Source organism: Aythya marila (assembly GCF_965140915.1).
Source record: "Aythya marila genome assembly, chromosome: 2".
NCBI lineage: Eukaryota > Metazoa > Chordata > Aves > Anseriformes > Anatidae > Aythya > Aythya marila.
The window spans coordinates 17201627-17224792 of NC_139043.1; the positions used below are offsets into that span (position 1 = coordinate 17201627).

A 23166-nucleotide genomic window follows, 5' to 3' on the forward strand; every position below is an offset into this window, starting at 1 on the left:
GAGTCAGTACAATGCTAAATCCTGCCTGATCTGTTCAGTTGGTCTACCAGGCACAGGTAAGACAAACTGCAGCACTACTGCGTCTGTGCTACTGGGTATCTTTGCACTGCACTTCTGTACCATGATGATCACAGAATATCTGGGAGTTTTCATTCTTCTAGTCCCTCCAATGAAGAGCTGACTGAAAGCATTCTTTTGAATTTATGTAGAGATTGTTGTGTTCAGATTCTTCCATAAATCATTATATTTTTGCTTCTGGAAAATTTGTCTGGGTTCTTTTGATTTTTTTTTTCCCCATCCTTTTACCAGATTCTGGTATTTCGGTAATCATGCCTGGTTGGGTTAATGGCACAGCTGCTGTAGTTCTGACTTGGTTGCAATAAATGCAGAATCCCAGATGTTTTTTAGCACATATTCACGTGCTGTGTTCACATGCACAGAAAGTCTGAAGCTTCAGGGAAACATTTACTCTGCATGAATGACACAGTTGCTGAGTGCTTGAACAGTTGGTCAGAGACTTTTTCAAACCATCAGACTTCTGACTAGTCACTGTGTAGTGTGTATGTACGTGTTTCTGTTCAGGACACCAGGAATAAATATATATAGGGAAACTAGTTTGAGGCAGATATTTATATTTCACATTTTTGCTACTGCTGCAAACAGTGTTTGCTAATTACTTGTGTCAAAGCAACAGGTGTATGTGCACAGCTGTGGGAGAAAGACAGGGTTCCTAGTTCTCACCTATTCATGGCTGTACCCAAAGTACAGGCAGTTTTCTCATGCAAGGCTATGTAACAAAAATGTCAGGAAATACTGGTGTATGTCAACTGCCATGTGAAATTTGGAGTGGGAAAACAAGACGATATTGGAGGAAGTTTAGAAAGGCAGTTCATGATTTTTTTCTTGTATGTTCAGTTCCATGCTCAATATTCTTATGACTAGGAATGAAACAATTGTTATGACCTGTGACAGACGAATCAATGCTTTCTTTCTATCAAACACCAGAAAATATTTCCTCTTTCTAAAGTAAAAATTAATGTGTGTACTGGAAAAGAAATTTGTTTTTACAAAGACCAAGTAATGACGTGGGACATTAGAACACAGGATAAATTTTTAGACGTTACACTAAAGACCAGGCATCACTGTGTTTTCAAGATGGGAAATAGCTGTCCACAGACCAAGGAAGAAGAGAAATCCAGCAGTGTATTAAGAGTATAGCCAAGATAAGCAGAAGCAGGCAACATTCATCGCACTTGAGTCTCTTACAATTGAGAGAAGAGAAATAGGAAACATCACAGACGACTAGAATTCTTCAGCCATCACCACATTCTCCATGGATACAGCAGAAAACCCCTCACAAAATGTAGCTGTTGCAAAGGAACAAAGATTTCTACCTATGGTTGAGTGCTATTGAAACCTTAGAACAAACAAAATTGTTCATGAAAAGATCTTGGCTAAAAAGCACAGGTTTTTACAGGGTTACTCTTTTAAGGTGAGTTGTAGAAAGACTGTTCTGCAAGGTGCAGATGGATGAGGAAGTACAATTTCTTTAGCAGTGAAAAGATGAGTCTAAACATGTGCTAGAGGAAGAATTCAAGTCATCTGAAAATCCTGAGAAAATATTTAAATCGTTGGCTTTTCCTAGAGGCCATGTCACCATATTAAACTAATACAACACTTCTCTGTGTTAGAGCCACATTTTTTCTTGGTTTTCTTGGCAAGTTGTAGAATGGGATATGCTTTTGAAGTGGATGAGTTGGGGTGGTGTTGTATATAGGCGCTTATGAAATGGCTCGTAATAAGCCTTCTAAACTACTTCAGATATTTGGAAAGATTCAAAGAAATATGTGGAAGTGAGAAACATGTAACTGAGTATTCCTGGGCATTCTTACTTTGCAAATGAAGGAAGATGAAAGATATTCTTTTGTGAAAGTCAACTTTGGGCTTTGTTGTTTTTTTTTTTTGTCAAATATGATTATTCTTTCTGTAAAGATGGCCTAGGAAGCTTGAATGGCTTCATCACAGAGTTGAGGCCAGTCTTCTATGATGAGGCTAATGAGACTTCTGAGGAGATTATTAAAGTCAAGAGAAAAATAAAATAAAATAAAATAAAAAAGTAAGAACAAGTGAAAATAAGCACACAAAATCATGATGTGAAAGAACAAAATTCATCATTCATCTTAACTTTAAATGTTTATGCTGTGGACAAACCCTTCTGAGGTAGTCACCTAAGTTCCTGTAGTAGTAAAGGAAGAGGAATAGATTCTTCACAGTGTTTCACTCTCCTAATTTAGACATATATGCAAAGGTAAGGCACTTTAGTGTCTCCCAGTAGTATTATCTGATCTCATTTGGTTATAATGGGAGTACAGGTGCAAAGATCAGATCTACGCATCTGCACTGTAGATATCTGTGCTTAAAGGGGGGAATCCCTTCCCAGGGCAGTGGAGAACATAAATTCTCTTATTCCTATGAGGACATAAGAATGGCTATGCATCCAGTTCGTTATTAGATAGGAATGACAGAATTCTGAACAATAGTACAATAAGGAAGAGCTATTCAAAAGCTACTTTATTCTTTTCTTGGAAAAATACAGATGACATGCATTAATGGTATGATTGTGATGAAACACTATCTGCCCAACAGTAACTGAAGCACACTTTAAACGTGATCTAATAAAGACAGACGCTTTAAATTAGTGGATCTAACTTGAATCCAGGAATTTTGAAATAGTTCTTTGGAGTATTAAGGTTGGATTCCTTTCATCTAACTTAGTCCACTTTTAGGTATGGAGTTTAAAGTAGTCTAAACTAAGACACCTTCTGTAGCAAATGGAAATAGAAGTGCACCTGTAGACTTATGCTAGCTGAAAATAGATGCCCAAGGTCTCTGGAAGGAATAGACTCATGAAGGTTTCTAGCTTTCTCCATTGAGTATAGATAGAAAGGACCTAGGTGTCTAACTCAGACTAAACAGCTAGCTTTCAGACAGCTAAATTTGAATTAATATCCTCTTGAATGTTGATTTTCAGCAAGCTGTGCAGTACAGGGAAACTCGCAGGGCTGGAAGAAAGGTAATGTGCCAATATTTTAAAAGCCTAAATAAGATTATAGTCCTGTAAACTGGACACCATTTTCATGTTGAATAATCATAGATACACACATTATTGTACTACATTGTACACTATAATACTAGAAGAGACCATTGTAATGGTCTAGTCTGACTAGTGTTGCTCATACAAACCAGACATTGCTTCAATTTATTTCTGTTTGGAATAGAGTATATCTTTTAGAAAAACACTGACTCTTTACTTAAAAAATTCCAGCGATGGAAAATCCACTAGAGCCATCAAAACTTTTTCCAGTAGTTAAATACCTTCCCCATAAAAACATTTGCACCTTATTTGTAGCCTAAAGTTTGTCTAACTTTATCTATGCCATTACATGTATGATACTGTTGCTTTGTAAACTGAAAAGCCCCATATAAGTTCTGTTTTCATCTACGTTCTTATAGAGTAAGATCAAATCATTCAATTGTCATCTCTTTAATTAACTAAATAAGTGTAATCTCTCATGGAATCTCTATCTTTTCAACTCTTTATTTTGGTGGATCAGTTCTGAACCTTTATTTCTGAACCTTCTTCTTTGGATTGAATTTCAGCATACTTCTGAACAGGATTCAGTATTACAGTAATAGTTGAATGAATACTTAAAACAGGTAAAATAACTTCCCTGTTTCTATGTAAGCTCTGTTTGAACATCAGAGATTTTCATTATTCTGTTTGGCCACAGTATTGCCCTCAAAGTTCATATTCGGCCAATTTTCTACTTTGACTGTTTGCCAGGTTAGAACTTCTGTGCTATAATGTTGGCTTTCATGCACAGGGATAAAAATTAACATAAGGTAATATTGCTAATGTAAATCACCAGTGAATTTAGAACTTGTGAAATAAATTGATATCTTTTTTTTTCAGGGGTTTAAATCAGATTTTAATAAATGTCAATATACTTTCTAAATCTCAGATGAGTTAGCTGTCTTTTAGATATGAGTCATTCACAGTTTAAAAGCAGGCACAAAATTAATTCACACATTTTATTGTTTTAGAGAGGAAAATCTTAAGAGACGAACATACTGACTCTTCCTACAATGCCTTTAAAGCAAAATATTGCCTTCCCCAATGGAAGATTCTATTTTTGGCAGAGATATGATTTATTAGAAAACTCAAGTTCACTGGCTGAGAGTTGCATTATGTAGACACAAATGGATTAAAGTCTGTGAAAAGAATGCCAGTGGTTTTGATTGTAAAGTATGAAGCTAAAAACCACCTATTCTGCTTGCCAATGAATACTCTACATTTGTAAGCAGCTGATCAGGTGGTACATAAATATTTTAAAACATTTAGGGATATCTTCTCAGTGAGGTAATTTCCAGTATGTCAATTGAGATACTCCTTGTGTTCTGACTTTGAGTAAAGTTTGTGCTTGAACTCACAACAAGTTAATTAATAAGTAATGTTATTAATTTGTCATTTATTCATTTATTTATCTGTACTGTGATGGTGCTTAAAGCCATTGATCACAGTTGAGTAGTTCACTTTGCTGGGCAGTGACATATAGCTACATCAGAACAAGACCTCAGAATTCTTGTAGGACACAAGGTGGAGGTGAACAGACAGGAATGAAGTGGTAGAAAAACATCTATTAAAAAATTATATTGCTCATACTTGATAATTCAAGCAAACCAAGATACAAGCACTGCTAATTCATAACTGCAGTTATCATAAGGAAAGTATAAATAAGAAATACTGATTATATACTTTTTGTGCAAATCAAGGCAGCAGGGCCACCAGATAGTATCCAGTCAATCAGTCCTTAAGGCACTTAACCCATATGAGAACCACAGCTGGTGCTATTTGCAGTTTTTCCCAGATAGTCAGAGTGCATTAGCATCTGTTGAGCTCTGTTTTGTTCTGAGCTGTTTTTGTTATCCAGATAAGTTCATGTGAAGATGGTATTTTGTCGTGCACTGTAAACAAGTCTTTTTCCTTCTGCTCTTACGCCATTGTATATGAGCACATTTGGGTCGGAGGAACCATTAACTCCATAATTACAGTGCATATCTGAAATGCAGATTAGACTTTCCATTTGTGTTCTGACCTTTTTTAATATTGAAAGTGTCTATTCAACCTGCCAGCATATAGAACTGGTCTTTAGCCTTTCTCTGTGGTCTCATTCATTGAATTACTTGCACTGCATGGAAATGCTTAATTTTCTTAATATTATGAAGTATCTGTAGATACTTTCCAGAATACTGGTTGCTGTAGCTAGTAGGAACTTGAGCAGGGATGCTGAAAACTAAGTTGAAGTCTTTGGTATAATAAGGCAGCAAAACAGAGCCTCGCGCTTCTAAGAGTGTATAAAATGCTTCTTGATGTGTGCATATACATGCTTATGAATATATATGTATTTAATTAATACATCAGATCCATTCTTGTCTTCTTACAGTGCTATAGCCTCAAGAGATGCATGGTTGTTTTTAATTTTGTTAACTTATTTTGGCAAACAAGGTGTAATAGCTATAATGTATTTTCTAAAGTGTTCTATGAGTTACTATTCAAAGTGTTTGTGCTTTTTGAGTCCTGTTCTTAATGGTAGAAAGGTTAATTAATCACACATAGGCTCTTTCATTCAATGTAATACTATGACATATAAAAAATAGTTTGTTTAACCATGATTTATGAATGTTATTGTGAGAAGCAGATCTACTATTTGGAGAGTTCTTTTATACTTTCTTATAATGACTTTATTAAAGAATACATTTTTGTGTTTTTTACTACACAGTGCTTCCAGAATATTGGTCTTTGTTTGCTAAAATCATAAATCCCTACAAGTTTTGGTGATTTTTTTTTTTTTTAATGTGAAAATGCTTTCATAAGACCATCTTTGTGAAATAAATAATGTGAATTAAAAACTATGGTAGACAATTGCTAGAACTTTCTACTGAAATCTTTCAAAAAACATCTCTTTGGCATAAGCCATATATATCTGAGGTTCAGAAACTGAAATGCAAAAGCACTGACACCTACTTCTTTAGAAAAATTTTATTTCAGTTGTTGGGGGGGGGGGCATGGTCTTTAGGTCTTTGGTGGGAGTACAGAATGTAATTTTATGTTATTAAACAAGGTTTAAGAAAATACCTTGTAAAAATCCAAAATATTTAATATATTATCTATACATAAATATTATCTATGTACAATACAAATATACTTGCATATTTACATATTTACATTTTTATTTTCAGTTTAGAAGCATCCTCTTTTTAACTGCCGTGGTTGGCTTACCCAGGCTCCACAGTTAGGCTGGAGACACAATGTGTTTGGCACATACTCCAAGCTAGTTGGTGCCTGTTGCTTTTTATAAATTAGTTGTTGCAGTTCTTGGATGTTAAGAAAGAGGGCACTAGATGGCAAAATCGCTGCATGACTGTTGGCTGTAGAAAGTATGCCCAGTTCCTTCACCCACAAATGTATTGATCTCATCACACTTTGAAATTTCAGATGTAAGAGGTTCCATAAACTAAGTCCAATACTGACATATTTTGTTTTGGTTCGGAAGGATTAATGATAACTGACAATGTTACATCACTACATTTTCTGTTGTGTTGGCAACTGCTGGGTGTGAACATTTTCCTTACAGTCTCAGCTCCAGGAAGCAGAACCCAGTAAGCCTCTACCTTCATAACAAAGCAGAATTTCACCATTCATAAAGTAGGGGTACTTATATGTAAAATATTTTGCTTTTGCAACCTTGCCAAAGGTAATGAAGTTTCGCTTCAATGTAGATTAAGCCTCAGACTTGAGGTGATTTTTCAAAATTTCACACTACTAAAGTTTATGATACGTAGCAAGTGTTTTGTTAAAATCTGGCTGATTCCAGATGGGAACAACCAGCAGCCCAGGGGAGATCAGCTTATCTTTGCCCAAACCCTGTGCTTCAGGAGACCTCTAATTTAGTAACGTTTGGATAACAAACCTAGAGGCTGGCATAGAGCTCCTCTTGGCACAATTTAAACATCTTTTAGTCTTATAAAAAGAAGCTTGTCCCACTAAGCTGTAGGTTTGTTGGAGCTGTTTAACAGTAGCTGTGCCCTGCAGCTCTTTTAGTGATAAATGAGCCGCTTAAAATAAGTGTGATTGCAGCCAACTGTGCAGAAGGAATCATTAAAAAAAAAAAAATTAAATAGACATATTTGAAGCTTAAAAATGCACAAACAAAGTATGTTAAACCAAAATATATGCTGCTTCTTTTAATGGAAAAGATTGCTACTGGCTAAGTCTGCCAGCTTCAATAGGTGTGCCAAAAAGCCAAGGAATCTGGCAGAGTCCATAGATAGCTGTTCCATCTTTCATCTATATTTCTTTTCTGTATTTATCTTGCTTTAGAAAATTCAGAGAATGTCTTTTCCTTCCGACTTGGCACTCTTTCTAAACCACAGAAATACACGGAGCAGCTTCTTGCCGTTGTTTAACTCCCTGTACCAAGTCTTATCCTTGTGACTATGTGAAATATTTCTTTCTAATTTGGCAATAATAAGAAAGAAGAATATTGAAATATTTTAATATTTATGGAATAATATCAACATTGGCAGATATTAGAATTATGAATTCTAATAATTAGAATATGAGAGGTACTGGGCTTAATGCACAAGGGCATAATGCCAGGTAATTATTTTTGACATTCAGCTGATCAAAAATAGTTTCCTTTTATGTAAGAAGCTATTCAAAGAAGATGAGTATAAGAAGTAATAAGAACAATATATACACATGCACATAGATTCATACTTAAACATATATATAAATAGAGGCTGAATTGTTGCTCAGGAGTCCTTAGTGGACCAAAGTATGTGTTGCATGTTGTCATCTATGAAAACTTCTTTTTTCTTCTTTTTTTCCAACAGAATCTATCACTCAGTTACACTTGGCTTCGGGCCCTAGTCATTGTAATCTCTTTTATGTTGCTATTTCAAAGAGCACTCTGCACTATCTTTTAGTAATATGGCACATCTTACTGCTGTCACTTTCAAGGTATAAATTCAAAGGAGAAGTCCTTTTGTAATGTGTAGATTATGAGATGAGCCCTAGTGTTAATGTTTCTGTATTTTGGCATAGTCTGTAGACGTGACCGTATTTCTAAGGAGCATGAGCTCGATGAGGATTGTGTCACTGACTTCAGTGAGGGCTGGATCAGATTGTGAATCATAGTTGCAATGGTGATTATATAAACACCCATTGTATGTAAAAGCTAGAAGATAACTTCTGCTAGACCCATATGACTTCATTTTATTTGAAATCTCATTTAATTTTACATTTATCTCAAAGAATCATAATTGACTGTATTTACCAGCTACTAATCAGTGCAGGATTTCTTGCAACTGTTAATGATAACTTTTAATCTCTGGAAGTTTTTTAAAAAAATTGAATGTTAAAGTAAGAAAATATTGGTCAGTATTTCTAGTCAATTACCAAAGGAGCCTGATATATTGCAAATTATACATTATCTTTCCATCTGGGGAATCCAGAAAGCTAGATAGTAAGTGAATTTAGATTGTACCTAGTCTACTCATTGCATTTCTGTTGAAAATAAAGGTAAAAATCGAGAAACTGTCTGTGGTATAGAACTGAGAAACTAGTCATGCATAAAGGTACTTCCTTCCTGCCATGCATGTATTACAGTTCCAACCACTGGACTCAGGGTGAGATACATAATATAGGTTCCTGTGGCAATGTGCAAACATTAAAGATCTCCAAAATGTATTTAGAACAGCTAAAACCAGAACTGCCCTGAGGAGGTCCCCTCTTTCACTACCACTTGCCTACTGCCTGTCTTGTCCAGAGGTATGTGGGATGAATCCAGGTTAATTTGCTCTTTTTATCTGTGTACACTGTACCTGTGAAACCTGAACAAATCCCAAAGTCATTAGACTGGCTTACACCCTATACAGAAATGCAAAGACGTAATTGCTGGACTTAGCAAGCATTGTAGGCTTTATGGAGTGCATATATATCTCACTAAAGACCATCATACTTTTGTCCTGGATTTCTTGGACGTTCACTGTAGAGAAAATATTTTATTGGAATTTTGCTTCATAAAGCATTTCATCTTCTCATCAGTTGCCATATAATTTTATCCATGTGCAGTAATCCTCTTGCTATTTCTAAGTGTTGGATTTGCTCCTCTTGGGTTTTAAGAGAGCATTCAACAGAACTCTTCACCAAAGACTCATAAAGAATTCAAACTGCCATATCACGGGGAGGCAAAATCCTAGAAAGAATAAATAACTGGTTAGAAATGAAGACTCAAAGTGTAAGAATTAGGAATTAGGATCAGGTTTTGCAGCCAAGAGATCTTGCCATTCAATATTTCATAAATGATAATGGAAAGGATGGTGAAAGGTGAGATTGCAAAGTTTGCTGACGATACTTAGTCCTTCATGGCAGTAGATGTGACAGCTGATTGTAAACTGCAATTCACAATACTGAGACATGCCAAATCTCCAGTGCAAGTACATTACAGCTCAGTACAAAGTTTTTATCGTTCATGAAAGCATTGCATGTACTACAAGAGACCCTACGGCATGCTACACATGTGCAGCAGATGCAAAGGGATGTTCAGTAACAATTTGTTAGCACTAAAAATAGGCCCATGTTTGGGCAAGGCAGTAATGTCCTTGGACAAATAAAAATCTATTGTAACATAGTGTTAAGGACACCCTGAAGTCTGGACTTTGGATCTTGGGTTTGCTTCTGATTGCTCAGGCTGTTTCTGGTAATCTCTCTGCTCTTCATCTCATTATCCCAGAATTCTCATGCAATTTGCATAAGAATTGTTTCTCTTTAAATTCATGCAAACTTCCTAGGGAGTAGGGAGAAGAACTGTTATTTTGTTTAATTCTTGAGTATCACAGATGCATATGAGAGAATTGTATTTCTAGGAACCACTCTTTAACAAACACAACTATTCTATGTAAAGATGCAAGAGTTGGTAAGCACCTTATTTTTATCATGATTCAAGCATGTGATGAAGTGTTTTTCTGAAAAAGGTCTGTTTGTTTGTTTGTTTGTTTGTTTCAGTTGGGAACTGAAGGATGAAAAGAGAATATTCCCTATATAAGAGTAGTTCTTCGGTTTACACCAACTTCCCCATAGTGTCATAGTTATGCTGCAATGTGCCCCAAGTATTCTCACCCCCAATCATCCAAAATTCTGTTATTAGTGTGCTTGTGCTAACATCAGCATTATGAAATAATATTTTGGGTAGCTGGTAAACCAACCTTTCAACCTTTTCATGCTACCTGGACTACAAAGTGACCGCCATGAAGAGTTTAGAGTATCAATAGGGATTCTTTTTAGCTTTCTGCCATAGTAGCATTCATAGGAAGTCCACATGATTTTTTTTTCTTCCATAATAAAATATAAGTTTGCATGTTTTTAGAAAATTAATTTTCACATCTTCCCCCACATGTTTTAACCAGCTCCGCCAGAGCTTTTATACTTGTGCTACAATCTCCACTTGCCCAAGCATAACTAGAACTTTCTATTTAGAAAATTAAAAATGCCCAAGCAAACAAATGAGCCAAAAACATCCCCAAAATTTGGAGCCTGGAAATAAAGTTGAGCAATTAATAAAAAGGTTGAATAACAGACTTTTTCTCTAATCCAATGGAAGTTTTAGATTTAACTTCTGTTAATGTATTTCTAATTCCCTGTGTCATAGTTATGTCCTTAGAAGATGAAGGAAGCAGATGAAGACCCCCAGTACTTCCTGACAGGCATACACACGGCAGGCAGGCAAGTATTATTGCCTGCCTGCAGGCTATGTAGTGTCTTTAAAAATCTCTGATCTCACAGAGCTTCAAAAATTCAGCAGCCACTCAAGCAATGGCCAGTGTAAATCCTGGACTGCTTTTGGGGAGATGTTTCTTTTTTTGAAAAATTTCTGTCTAACTTCACTCTTGTAAACTATATGCAAATTACAAGTAGTTTGGTTGAATATGACCTGGAAAAAAAAAAATGTCTGTCACAATAAATGTCCATGGTAATGTTTTTCCACAGCATACCCTTTATGAAAGCATACAAATTTCCAGCACTTGTAAATATATTTTATGATCACTATATCAGACAGTGTTCATAAAGCAATGTTCAACTCATTCAGAAATTTGGGTTGACTTAAGGAAGTTGAATCCTCAATGTAAAATAACTCATTCCTTATGTTCTTGTCTAATAACAAAATAGAAGCAGTTTTACAATCTGAAAAAGTAGTAACTTCCACTCTGTGTTCATTGTTGCTTCTATTTTTTGACTTGATACCATATATTCAATTCTGTGTCTGTTGTCCTCCATACATCACAATAGTAGTGACAAAAAAAAAGAGTAATACAAAAATTGATAGTATATACAGACTTCGGCAAATGTGAATATCAATTTTAAGAGAGGAAAGAAAATTAAAAAATATTCCTGCAGCTCACCTCACTCTGTAATCCAAAGCAAAAACTTACAAAGTAGAAAACAAGAAAAGACAAACAACTTTTGAAATTTACAGATAGGAAATAAAATGTGGGCTATACACAGACTTTTGTCCATGAAAGGTCCTGGGTCATTTTTTGCTTTGTTACGTTCAGAATTTTGTATTTGTATGAATAAAGCTGAGCTGTGTTCATACTATCTATACAATCATTTATGCTGTGCTATTTTTTTTCTGTTTGATGTAATTGCTGTTTACTATGTATCCTTAGTAGTGCCCAACATGAAAGAAATTAATACAGAAAGACCAACAAATAAATAATCAAATACACTAAGTAAAATACAATAAGTTCAAATGCACTTCTCATATTTTGACCTAAGATAAATTACTGTCTTTCCAGACTGGAAGACATCCTAGGTTTATCCAAAGGGATAGTGTAGTTATATATGTGCTTATTCTTATTTTACATTATTTGTTTTGGAAAATTAACTTCAGTTAGGAGGAGATCCAAATGTGAAGAATTAAATAATAATTAAATTATTGTTATTAAATTCTACACTCTCATCTTAGAATCTACCCAGAAAAAATTACAGGAGTCATTTATTAAATTTGACTATCTATCTATGTATATAATTGTGCTAGTTTCGTAAAGTGTTGTAATTGAATGTTCTCTGGTACATTTGCTAGTTTAAAAACAGACTATAAATCGAACAATGCCAGTCTTCTTCCAGTTTATGTAAATGTATGCACTGTTGCCACCCACACATCTAAAAACATGAGATTATAGATCAGTCTTCCAGTACACTACCAAAAAAAAAAAAAAAGTCTTTAAAATACTTTATCTTGTTATTTGAAATAAATGCTATTGCATGGGTCTACAGTATGGCTGTCCTGCTTTTATCCCCAGACTTTGATATGTAATGTTTACTAGCAAAAGCATCCCACTGGTTTTGATTATTATGATCGTACATAGGCAGCGAGACAGACACTGAGACCATTGGATCTAAATCCATATTGACTTTAGAGATCAAAATCAGTACTTGGAATTGAATACAGAAGAGAGTTTGAAGTCAGTCCAGCAATACCAGTAGATGTAACGTACTTTTAAAATACTAGTACAGTAAGGCTTTGGACCTTGTTCTCAGTCTAAGATACAGCTTGAGATAAACACTGCAAAGTTTGTCAGTAGTCTGGAAATTGTGGTTTCTCTTTGCTGCAGTTCAATGTTGTCTTTAAAGACAGACTGGTTATGGTGCACTTCAAGAATAATAGGTAAACTAAAGAACTAAATGCATGATTTTTTCAGGGTATTGCTGAGAAGTCAAGCAGAACCATACGTGTGGTTTCCTGGACAGCTTTTTTTTCTCTGACTTGTTCCTGAGAGTTTATTTGCATCTGCCCTCTCTTGGCTTCCATGAAGCCTTTATATGACTGCTAGAGACAGACAGACAGAGACAAAATAACAGTATTTATATTAATAGTAATTAAAAAAAAAAAATTGTAATTGGAAAACCAAAACTGAATTAGCAGATCTTTTTTTCAATTTCCTGTACTATCTCCTCAGTAGTATTTGGGAAGGAAGGGCAAGGTAAAAGTTGCACTCCTGTAAAATGAAAAAGAAAGCAAAATGTGAAAAAACAGACATATAAGATACATACTGAAAATAAGCAGGGAATAAAAAGAAAAATTGGTCGGGCTGCAGCAAAATAAGGGAAGGATAATCCCCAACATGTTACAGAATCAGACTAAATTTTGAAAGGAAAAGAACATCCATGGCATAAGCCTACTGTTTTGAACGCCCATTACATGTAGCAAGTAAGCAGGCTCCTGTTTTAATACAATGAATTTCCAGTGAATTGAAAAAAGCTTTTTTTATGTCACTGTATTGATGTTATGAGAAAGTTCTTTATTCTCTCTATCCCACCAAGAGCCTTTTATATGTTAATCTTCTCTTGAAAACTACAATGAAATAAAAATAAAATAGAGAAAGTGGTTCAAATAAAACTGTGCTGTAAGACCTTGGGCTTCATCACTTCTGGATTATCAGATCTGCCTATTGCTTTTTGTGGGATGAATTTCATATCCTGTAAGACTTTTGTACGTTGGAATGCTCATGATGATTGAATTCTTTCTTAATATTGCACCAAACTTCTTACAGCTGAATGTAGATTCAAACTGTCCGCCCTTAAGGACCCTGATTGGTTGCATATAATCCTACCTTTTAAACAATGATTCAAAGGCGTTTTTATTGCTGGTTTTATTTAGCTATATTACCTTTCCATTATATGTTTATATTCAGTTACATCTGAAATTGTGGGAAATATCCCTCTGAAGTCCAATGACTAACAACCTGAGATGGGAAAACCTTCCAACTTAGTGTATTTTAAGATGGCTTGCAAGTTTACAAAGTTTTAAAACCTTTCTGCATTTTACCGTATAGCATTTTATTCACATTTTCCTTGTCATTGATCATCAGAATTCTCTGCCCTTTTGTTATGTCTTTGCGCAGAAGTGGGATGCCCTCCCCTAAATAATAATATGATTATAAGAAATAGACAGTTAATACAGTTGAGGTATAAAAAGAGCTGAAGAGTATTTTGTTCATATTTTCTACATGTATATAAACTTGCGAGTATGTATTTGTATCTAGAGTGTGTACCATGTTATAATTTCCTATAGGCATTCAGGTTTTATGTATTTTTCCAACAAGTGAAGCAATGCCACATTTAGCCTTATTGGACAGTAAGAGAGCTATATACATATATCTCTATTATTTTATTAGTGTTTGTCCAAGAGGACTTCTATTCAAGAGTGTAGTAAACACAATTCAGCTGTGCTGGAGAAAGACCCAAATGCTCTTAAGTTTGGCTGTAATAAGAGGAGGACGAGGGGGACCTGTATGCAGAAGAATTTTAAATTGCAGATCTACCATGACAAAACCAGTTGAAGTTCACTGAAACTGTTTATTTCTAAAGAAATTGTAAACATCTTATTACAGTGTATCATAGCCTGGGGATATGGTTTAGTGGGGACTGTTAGCGTAAGGTCAGAGGTTGGACTCAATGATCTTGAGGTCTCTTCCAACCTAGAAATTCTGTGATTCTGTGATAATTAGATGTTCAGAATTCTTCACAGGATCTGTCAAGCCATCCTGTTCTTTCTCCCTTGTTTCCCAGCATCTTGTAGGATTCAGCTTACCTAACAGCTGCTTTGTCACAGGCAGTCACACAGAAAAAAGTAATCACTTGCAAAGGGTAAGTCCTAAGTTCTAAAGCAGGTGAGGTGATTTAATACCTGGAAGTATACCACAAACTGCAGACAAGTTTGTTTCCACCCTAACATGTCCTGCAGCTGTTTGCAGAAAGGATACAGGTTTCCCCCTGCACTCTCCTTCACTGGTTTTTGTTTCTTTATTTGTTTTAAGGTGTAAGGGAAAGATGAGAAAGAAGAGATAGCTCCTGCCCAGCCAGCTGACTGCCACCATGTTCAGGTGTACCTTAGCTTAAGCTGCATCATTTGGACCTTCTCATCCCCTAGTCTGCCTGACTTGACACTGAAGGGTTGTTACCCTTTATCCATGGCTGCTAGAATGGAAATGTGTTTCAGGGGAGAGAGAAGAGGAAAGACAGAAATGAAAGAGGAAAGGAAAAGAAGCCAGGTGGGATTTTGCTAGGATTTCACCCAGCCCAGCCAGAGTGTTTCAGTTCCTCCTCTTTGCATTCAGCATGAAGTGGGCCATGTCAGGGGCTGCTCCAACTTTAGTCCTGGAGAGGAGAGGTCTTGTGTGAGAGGCAGTCAGCACAGTGGGCGTCTGCCCTGACCATCTTTTGCCTTTGACTTTTGCCTTGTGGTGCAGGATTTTCTACCTCTACTAACTCAGTGTTCCCTGGCCCAAAGACTTCACATCTGAAATCTATTCTCTTTGTGTTACGTGAGGAGAAGAAAAAAAAAAAAAAAAAAAAAAAAAGGAAAACACCGCGGAACTTGCTTGAGCATCTTCTTAGGAGGCTGTGCTTGGTACATGGGACATCCTTTCACTCCACTGAAAGAAGAAATCAGGAAATGGGCCTGAATTTTAATTTAGAAACTGACAGCTTAATCTTCATTATGCTTTGATTGTAGAGTTTGATTTATTATTTATAATCTAATTTTTTAAGAAATATTTTCATAGGAATATGTGTAACATAACACTCAAAGTAGGTGCTTTAATATTTTCCAGTGTGCAATATGGTGTTGAAAGTTAGCAAAATGCTGCCTGGATCTAGACTGATACTTTCTTGGATAAGCTTCCACCATATGCTTTTATTTAAAGTATTTTTTTAGGTTAGGTTTATAAAAAGCATGTGAAAAATGTCTTTTTTGGAAAAGAAGTGTTACGCAATTAGAAAATCACAGTACTAGAAATTTAGTATCCTTTAGGAAATGTTGCATGTAAAAGAAGTCAGATACTAAATCTAAATTTAAAAAAAGAAATGGCAAGTCCTACCACCAACTGGAAATGTTATGTCAATCTACAAGATGTCATCACCAGCACAGCAGATAGAAGCAGCAGTTGTGTTGAAGTAAATGTCTTTAGTTCCAGGAATTTTGAGCTCTATGTGAACTCTGACTCGCTTCCCAGTATAGATATGAATCTTATTGAAGGAGTTAGCCCATATTTCCTTCTGATCAGAAAAAAAAATAAAAAAATCTAATAAAATCTGTTTTACAGGGCAGAAACACATAAACAAGCAAACAAATGAACAAACAAAAAATAGGAAAAACATAAAAGGTATTAAAATTATTTTAATAACTATTCTTTCTTCATCATTTGCTTTCATGTTCACAAGACTCCAGAGTATAGCTTAGGCTGATCTCTATCTGCTTTGTATGAGCATGGGAACCTCTGTCCAGCAGTGTTGTTCTACACTGTCCACTGCTTTGGAAAACTCATAGAAACATCAAGTGACTAACCCCTTATTTGAAGAAGAATACATGCAAACTATTCTTTCTGAAAATATCACTTCATATATTTCCTGCTTCCCCCACCTGCGAGGCTGGAGGCTGTCAATTCCTGTGTCTAAAGGAAAGTAGCAAATTGAATACTTATGGAACATTGTACCCATGTCATGGCACTATGGTTCCTTACAAGTTTTTGTCACATTTAGGATTTATTGATATAAAACTTTTCTGCACTTTTTCTGCATTAAAATCCCCTTGTGCTACTTCTTCGGTAGAAGTGAAAAATTCTAGAAAGATATTTTCATAGAAACAGGAATTGCTAGCCCATTTTTATTACTGTTGTACTTATCCAGGGAAACATACCCATTTTGGAAGGACACTTTTACAAGTTATTTGTTGATTCTTATGTTACCTTGTTTGAAAAAATGGGTTTTCAACTTTTCAATTGGATATTTTGTGACTGTAGAGATTCTACTGTAAGGAAGCTGTGTTTGCAACCAGTAGAAGGCAGCATCACTGGTGATGCATGAACATGCAAGCAAATGTTCTGCCTTACGCCCTTACTTCTTACTGTTGCCCTGAAGAACAATTGTTATGACTTTGGTATGCCAGCAGCATAAGACACAGCAATGAGGATTTGCCAAGCATGTCTTCAGAGCAACAGTTCCTCCTCCCGGTCTAGGAAACTACAGCCTGGTCAGCCTCACATCGGTCTCTCGGGAAACTATGGGAAGAATCTTCTTGGAACACATTTCTGGACCCAGGAAGGGAACAGTGACTGGCAACAGTCAACATACATTGACCAAAGGTAGGGGTTGGAGCACATCAACAGGAACATTACAAAATTGAGCCAAAGACAAAGGCCAAGTCCTGTGCCTGAGAAGGACTCATACTTGCCTTTACACTTGCCCTTGCGGTGATGTTGGCTAAAGACTGACTGGTAGTGGGGGAGTTTTATTGAAAAGTGTATGGAGATTTCAGAAGACAGCCTTAGCTAGCAGTGTGTCCTGACAAGAAAGAAGGCACAGTACTGGGCTCTACTACCAGAAGCACAGTCAGAAGGTTGAGGGAAGTGATTCTTCCCACTACACCTCACCTGGAATATGGCACCCAGCTGTGGGTCTTCCTGTATAGGAAAAACATGGATAAACCAGAGCTAGTTTGTCACAGTGCCACCAGGATGGTGAAGAGCTGGTGCACTTGCCCTGTGAGGACAAACTGAGGGAAGTGTTTATTTCAGCATGGAGAAGAGAGAGCTTCAGATGGATTTAATAGCAGTCTTCCAGTACTTACAAGGAGGTCAGTCATCAAAAAGATGTGGCAAAGCTTTTCACAGTGATACATGGCTGGGGAATGAGAGGCAACAGGCATAAACCGAAAGAAGAGAGACTGAATATAGGGAAAGCCTTGTCTCTCTGGGGACAAACCCTGCAACAGGTTGCCTAAAGAGGCTGTGCAGTCTGTGACCCCAGAGATTTTCAAGATCAAGCTGAATAAAACCCTGAACAATCTGGTATAAATCTCAGGGCTGACCCTGCTTTGAGCACAGCCTTGGATGAGAGACTTCTGAGACCGCTTCCATTCAGAGTTACTCTGTGATTGTGTTACACTAATGGAGCCACACAGTTGTATTTTAAAGCTGGGATAGTAACAGCAAAATCTTCTTAATTGTTCTGAATATTTAAATGATTTGGCTGTGCATTACTCCTGCTTTTGGAACCCATAAATGCTACATATGCTCTGTACGTTCTCCAAACAGCTTGTATTTGTGCTTATTTGCTGGTATGACGTGCTAACTGTGCAAAAAATTTTGGACCGTTGCCTTAGAATATAGATACCTGCCAACTGAAAATGAAGTCTACATAGTACTGCAAATGCTTTCTCTGTCTATGGAAAGTGCCTCTTATGTGCCAGAAAGAAGCATTTATACCACATGCTTTTTACTGTTCCTCACATCTGTTAACATTTACATGTGTCAGAAAACAATACCTGAACAGTGAGGGGAAGGGATACATGAAGTTCAAGGACACTGCATCAAGAAGAAGGACATGTAATATTGCACTTGTGCATTGGAATAATAATTAAAAAAAAAAAAAAAAAAAAAAAAAAGCTCTCTTGGACTTGTCAAATACATGCAATGTGTGGATACAATCTGTGGATACTATCTATGCATACATTTCCATAGCTGAATTTTGGACTGGTGACCCAAATTTCCAGTCAATTGAACCGAACCCACAAAAGGGCAAGAAGTGGCAGTTAGAAAGCAAGAGAATTGTAACTTTGCTGGTGTATAAGAAAAGAATAACATTTTATTTCATTTAAGATAGCATTTATATCCAAATCTTTGAAGTTAGATTCCTAAATTTATAATCACCTACTTACACTGAAATATTTTGCATTTTTAATAATATTTGCAGTTGCCCTCTTGTTAACACATGGAATAAGGTGACTGGAAAATAGTGCTGTATATCTTCAGTCCCCAGAGACAGCAACTGTATAAGACTGTGTTTCCAGGAATATTTCTTTGAAGTTATATTCTGAAAATCCTGAGATGCTGTAGTACAGGATTTTGTATAATGTGGCAGTTCTTATGGGTGTTGCATCTGACAAGTGGTTGAGAAGAATGAGAAATTAGAGAACAACTAATCCTTGATCCCCCAAACTCAGAAGGAAAAAATCAGTCTTAATAAAAATTGCTGTTTGCGTTGTTGCACACCACTAATTCTTTAGGCATCTGCAAAGGTACCTTGAATCCATGTCCTGTAATGTGTTCTTCTTTGATACCAAATTCTGATTCTCCAACATGCAGCAGCAATAAAAATCAGAGACAACCCTCCCCCTCCAGCCCCCACCACTGCCATTGTCATTGCCTGATACTGAGCTCACCATGGAAAATGACAAAAAAAAAAAAAAAGTATTTATTTTCCTAAGTCTTCTGGGCCCAGAAGTGGTAGTTAAAAGAAGAAATAAATAACCTTGTATTGAAGACTACCTAGCATGGAGTCATAACAAAGGCACAGGCTTATTTTTACTTTTTGCTATATTTCCATTAAACAATATATCTCCAAAAAATATTAATTTCATGATGAATGTCTACTCTCAAGAACTGATAAAAAAATCTCATGTTGAATTTATTATGGAAGTTTGAGTTGCACACTCTACACTGAAAAAGCCTTGCACTGGGTTTGTGAAGACGCAGTGAATAATCACATATGGCATATAGTTTCCTTCCTCCCAAATTTGAAACTTATGGCATTACCAAAACCACCGTACGAACGGTATGTGCATACATATTTTTGGTTTTGAGTCAGGGACATGAAGGATCTATACCAGTTTCCCTCTGTAAGTTATACAACAATGTTGTAAGGCACCCAAAGAAGCATTTTAAGTTAATGAGAAATCAGCTGGTGGAAATTAGCAAAGAAGAAGGAACTTCATTCAGGGGGATTTCTTTTAAGGCAGGTGTCTGATAAGACTTGCATTCTGGCCTTCGTGCTTTGTAGGGCAGCTTGGTCACTGCACAGAGCCATCCTGCTTTGTCGTGCCACCAGCTGAAGTCAGTGGTGAAACCTCCCCCGACTTCACTGGCTGCTGAACCTGGCCAAAATTTGCCTGCAAATAAAGCACAAGAATATAAACCTTTCTCTTTAATTGTCTTCTTTTCTTCTATACTGTCACTGGATACATATACCTCCAGTATAGCCCTTCAGAAGTGTTCACAACTTGAGAGCTCTTATTTAACTATTTGGACATAGACAGTTTATTACACTAATGGAAATTATAGGAAGAAGAATTACTAGAAAAAAAAAAATTTGATGCTTCATTTACATAATACTCTTTTTGACATAATTCAGGCATATTACAGGCACTCTTACAAGTTACATATAAGGGTCAAAGGGTGAAAGGTGACTGGCAAGATGCTTGTTTTGTACATTTGGCTAACACAAATACTTCCTCAAGTATAAAATGCTTTGATCTCTATAAGCAAATGCCATATGTGTGCAGCTGTGGCCCATGCCTCATGATTGCTGGAAGGTTAGAAAAAGGTAGCATATGAATTTGATGTCTGCATTCAATTTATACTTTTATATTTAGCAGTTCATAATTTTATGTAATATTTTAGCTGTATGAAAAATATGCTCTGGAGTTGAGTGATAACAGATTTCTTTGTGGTTTGACTCAACATTGTTTGGGTGAACACAGAATCCTAAGTATTGCAGACTGAAAATATAGGTTTTAATTAGAGCTGTCTGAGCTTCGAAATACCTGGACGCACATTAAGCTTGGCAGATTTTCAGAAATGTGAGGATTGTGTGGAGCTGATTTAAGCTAGGCAAGACTCTTGTGTTTTCCAACATATATTGCAGTTGCAGTTGCATCACTGACTTGCAACACACTAAGGAAAAGAGATCCAAAACCATTATTAATGATTTTCTGATATGTAAAAATGTTTTATCATCAAGGCCTGTGCTATGTCACGCTTGTGTTGAACAGTACCTTACTCCAAGGGAATTTCCATTGAAAAAATTGAATGACTTCCAGAGTAAAGAATCTACTCCACATGACTGAAGAGCTGAATCTGCTCCAAACGTTTGGTGCCTTTGTTGAGCTTTTGTTTTTTCACTTTTACATGCAAATATATAAGAATGACATGCCCAGATCTGTATCCCTCAAGCAGTTTAAAGTGAGTGCTTTCCTGTGACAATAAAGAAACCTACTACAGTCAATGGGACACGGGGGTCCCTTCATCCCTTCACATGGATCCAGTTTTATGATCAAAGCCAAAAAAAAAGCAAAAAAAAAAGTGCATGGTTTTGTTTATTAAAAATCTTGAGCAGGTACAAATATACTAGTATGCCCTCAGGAGAAACCATGATTTCGATTAACATGTACACAATTTCTACTTTCAAGAAAAAAATCCAAGTCAGATCCAATACGCAGATGTGATAAAATAAATAGAAAATTGGACATGAAATATCAAATTGCAGGTACAAATGTGATAAGATATAAAGTGTTGTGCTCTATGTGTATATTAATACATATAGGTATACAAAACTATACAAAAATAAGTGTATATGTGGACACGTATATAATACAATGATTTTTGTTAATATAATTTTCAATATTTTATTCCTTATATGTATGAGTAAATGCATCCAAATGTTCAAGATATTATTTGAATACTATTTAAATAATCACATACTTTTTGTATTTCTTATGCTGTTTTTTAATATTATTTTTGTAGCTCCTACTGACTATGGTGGGCTCTACAGATGAAACTCTGCAGGAGGCAGCAGCTGGTTGCATAGCAAACATTCGCAGATTGGCTCTAGCAACAGAAAAAGCGAAGTATGGCTGATACTTCAACAGCTTTTACCAACACCCTCATTCTGCAATCCAGCTACATCTGAATGTGCGATTGCTTCTTCTAGCATTGCTATGTCATAGAACAGCTCATTTATATTAGAATAATTTAATAACAAAAATTCATCTGTAGAAAATAGTATTTGTTTTTATATTGACGGTTTGTCACACCTGGGGTTTAGAAAATGCTCACACCTAGTTTTCTGGATCTTTTAGTATTGCATCTTTTAAAAGATTACCAGATAAGATATGGCTAAGGTGCCTTCTACAATTAGTAAGATTGTATTTGAAACTAGTTGTGGATATAAATGGTTTTGTCTATCTGTGACATTGCAATAAATACATTTTCCATCACCATGTGTGGCGTTGGGTGGTAGTTTATGAATGTCTCGAACAATTCCTTTGTGCTAAATTTGTCTAATCATCCTGTCATTATGTTTTTGCCTGTTTGATCACTTGCAACTCACAGGAGAGGGCAAAATACAGATACATCAATCTCACATCTGGTGTACTGCAAACAGCTGTAGCAGTAGACATCACTCCAAATTTCCTGTTTCTACCAACATGAAACAAAATAGGGCTTAATTTATAAGTAGCTGGTGAAATGTGTTTTAATTAGCATATGTGCTTAAATCAAATTAAAATTTACCAGTTATAAATAAAAGTAGATTATTACATTTATGTTCACACATTATCTGTTTTTTTTTTTTTTGTTTTTTTTTTTTATTTGTTTTGTTTTGTTTTTAATTTCTAAACTGAGGACAACATTGTATTGAAGTAGTTACTTTATTTTCTGCATAAAATTATATTTAAAATTAGAGCTAATTTCAATAATCATATAATCAGTTGTTGACATTATAGCAAGGAGACCTTCTCTACATACCATGCTCAACAAATAATACTAACATTTTATTTGAGAGCAGTAATGCCTTAATTACAAACACAGACATCTGACAAAACTGGAAAACAAAAAAACTACAGCAAATGTTCACATAACTTGTGTTTGTCAAGTACTTGCTTCTGAATGATTTTTTTTACTTCCCTTAATAATTAACTATTTTATTGTTTTGGAAGCAGTTTTTAATTCAATTATTGTTCCTCTAACTGGCAAGGCTACTAAAAGCAACTGATTTTACTTTTAGCAGAAGTTTCGAATGAAAGCATCATGCAAATCCAACTTTCATTTGTGTTTTCTCTAAAGCAGACACAAAGGCTCATTTAAAATTTCATTTTAGAAGCCTAATATAGTTCTGAGAAAGAAGATTATATCGGTTCCTTAGGGAAGGTGTAAAGAGTGTCTTTAAGGAAATAAACTATGGGCAGGTGGTAACAGTCTGGAGAT

The 23166-nt window shown here is 35.8% G+C and overlaps 1 protein-coding gene across 1 annotated transcript in view; it reads left to right on the plus strand.

Annotated features, from left to right (window-relative positions):
- The window catches only part of ODAD2 (outer dynein arm docking complex subunit 2), a gene marked incomplete at both ends in the record, with an annotated part of 90038 nt that extends 68219 nt beyond the window's left edge, over positions 1 to 21819 (plus strand). The window contains one exon of the mRNA XM_082754115.1: positions 21706 to 21819. Within this exon, the coding sequence (XP_082610241.1) occupies positions 21706 to 21819 (114 nt within the window). The remainder of the gene's footprint in view (positions 1 to 21705) is intronic.
- Between the last annotated feature and the right edge of the window lie 1347 nt (positions 21820 to 23166).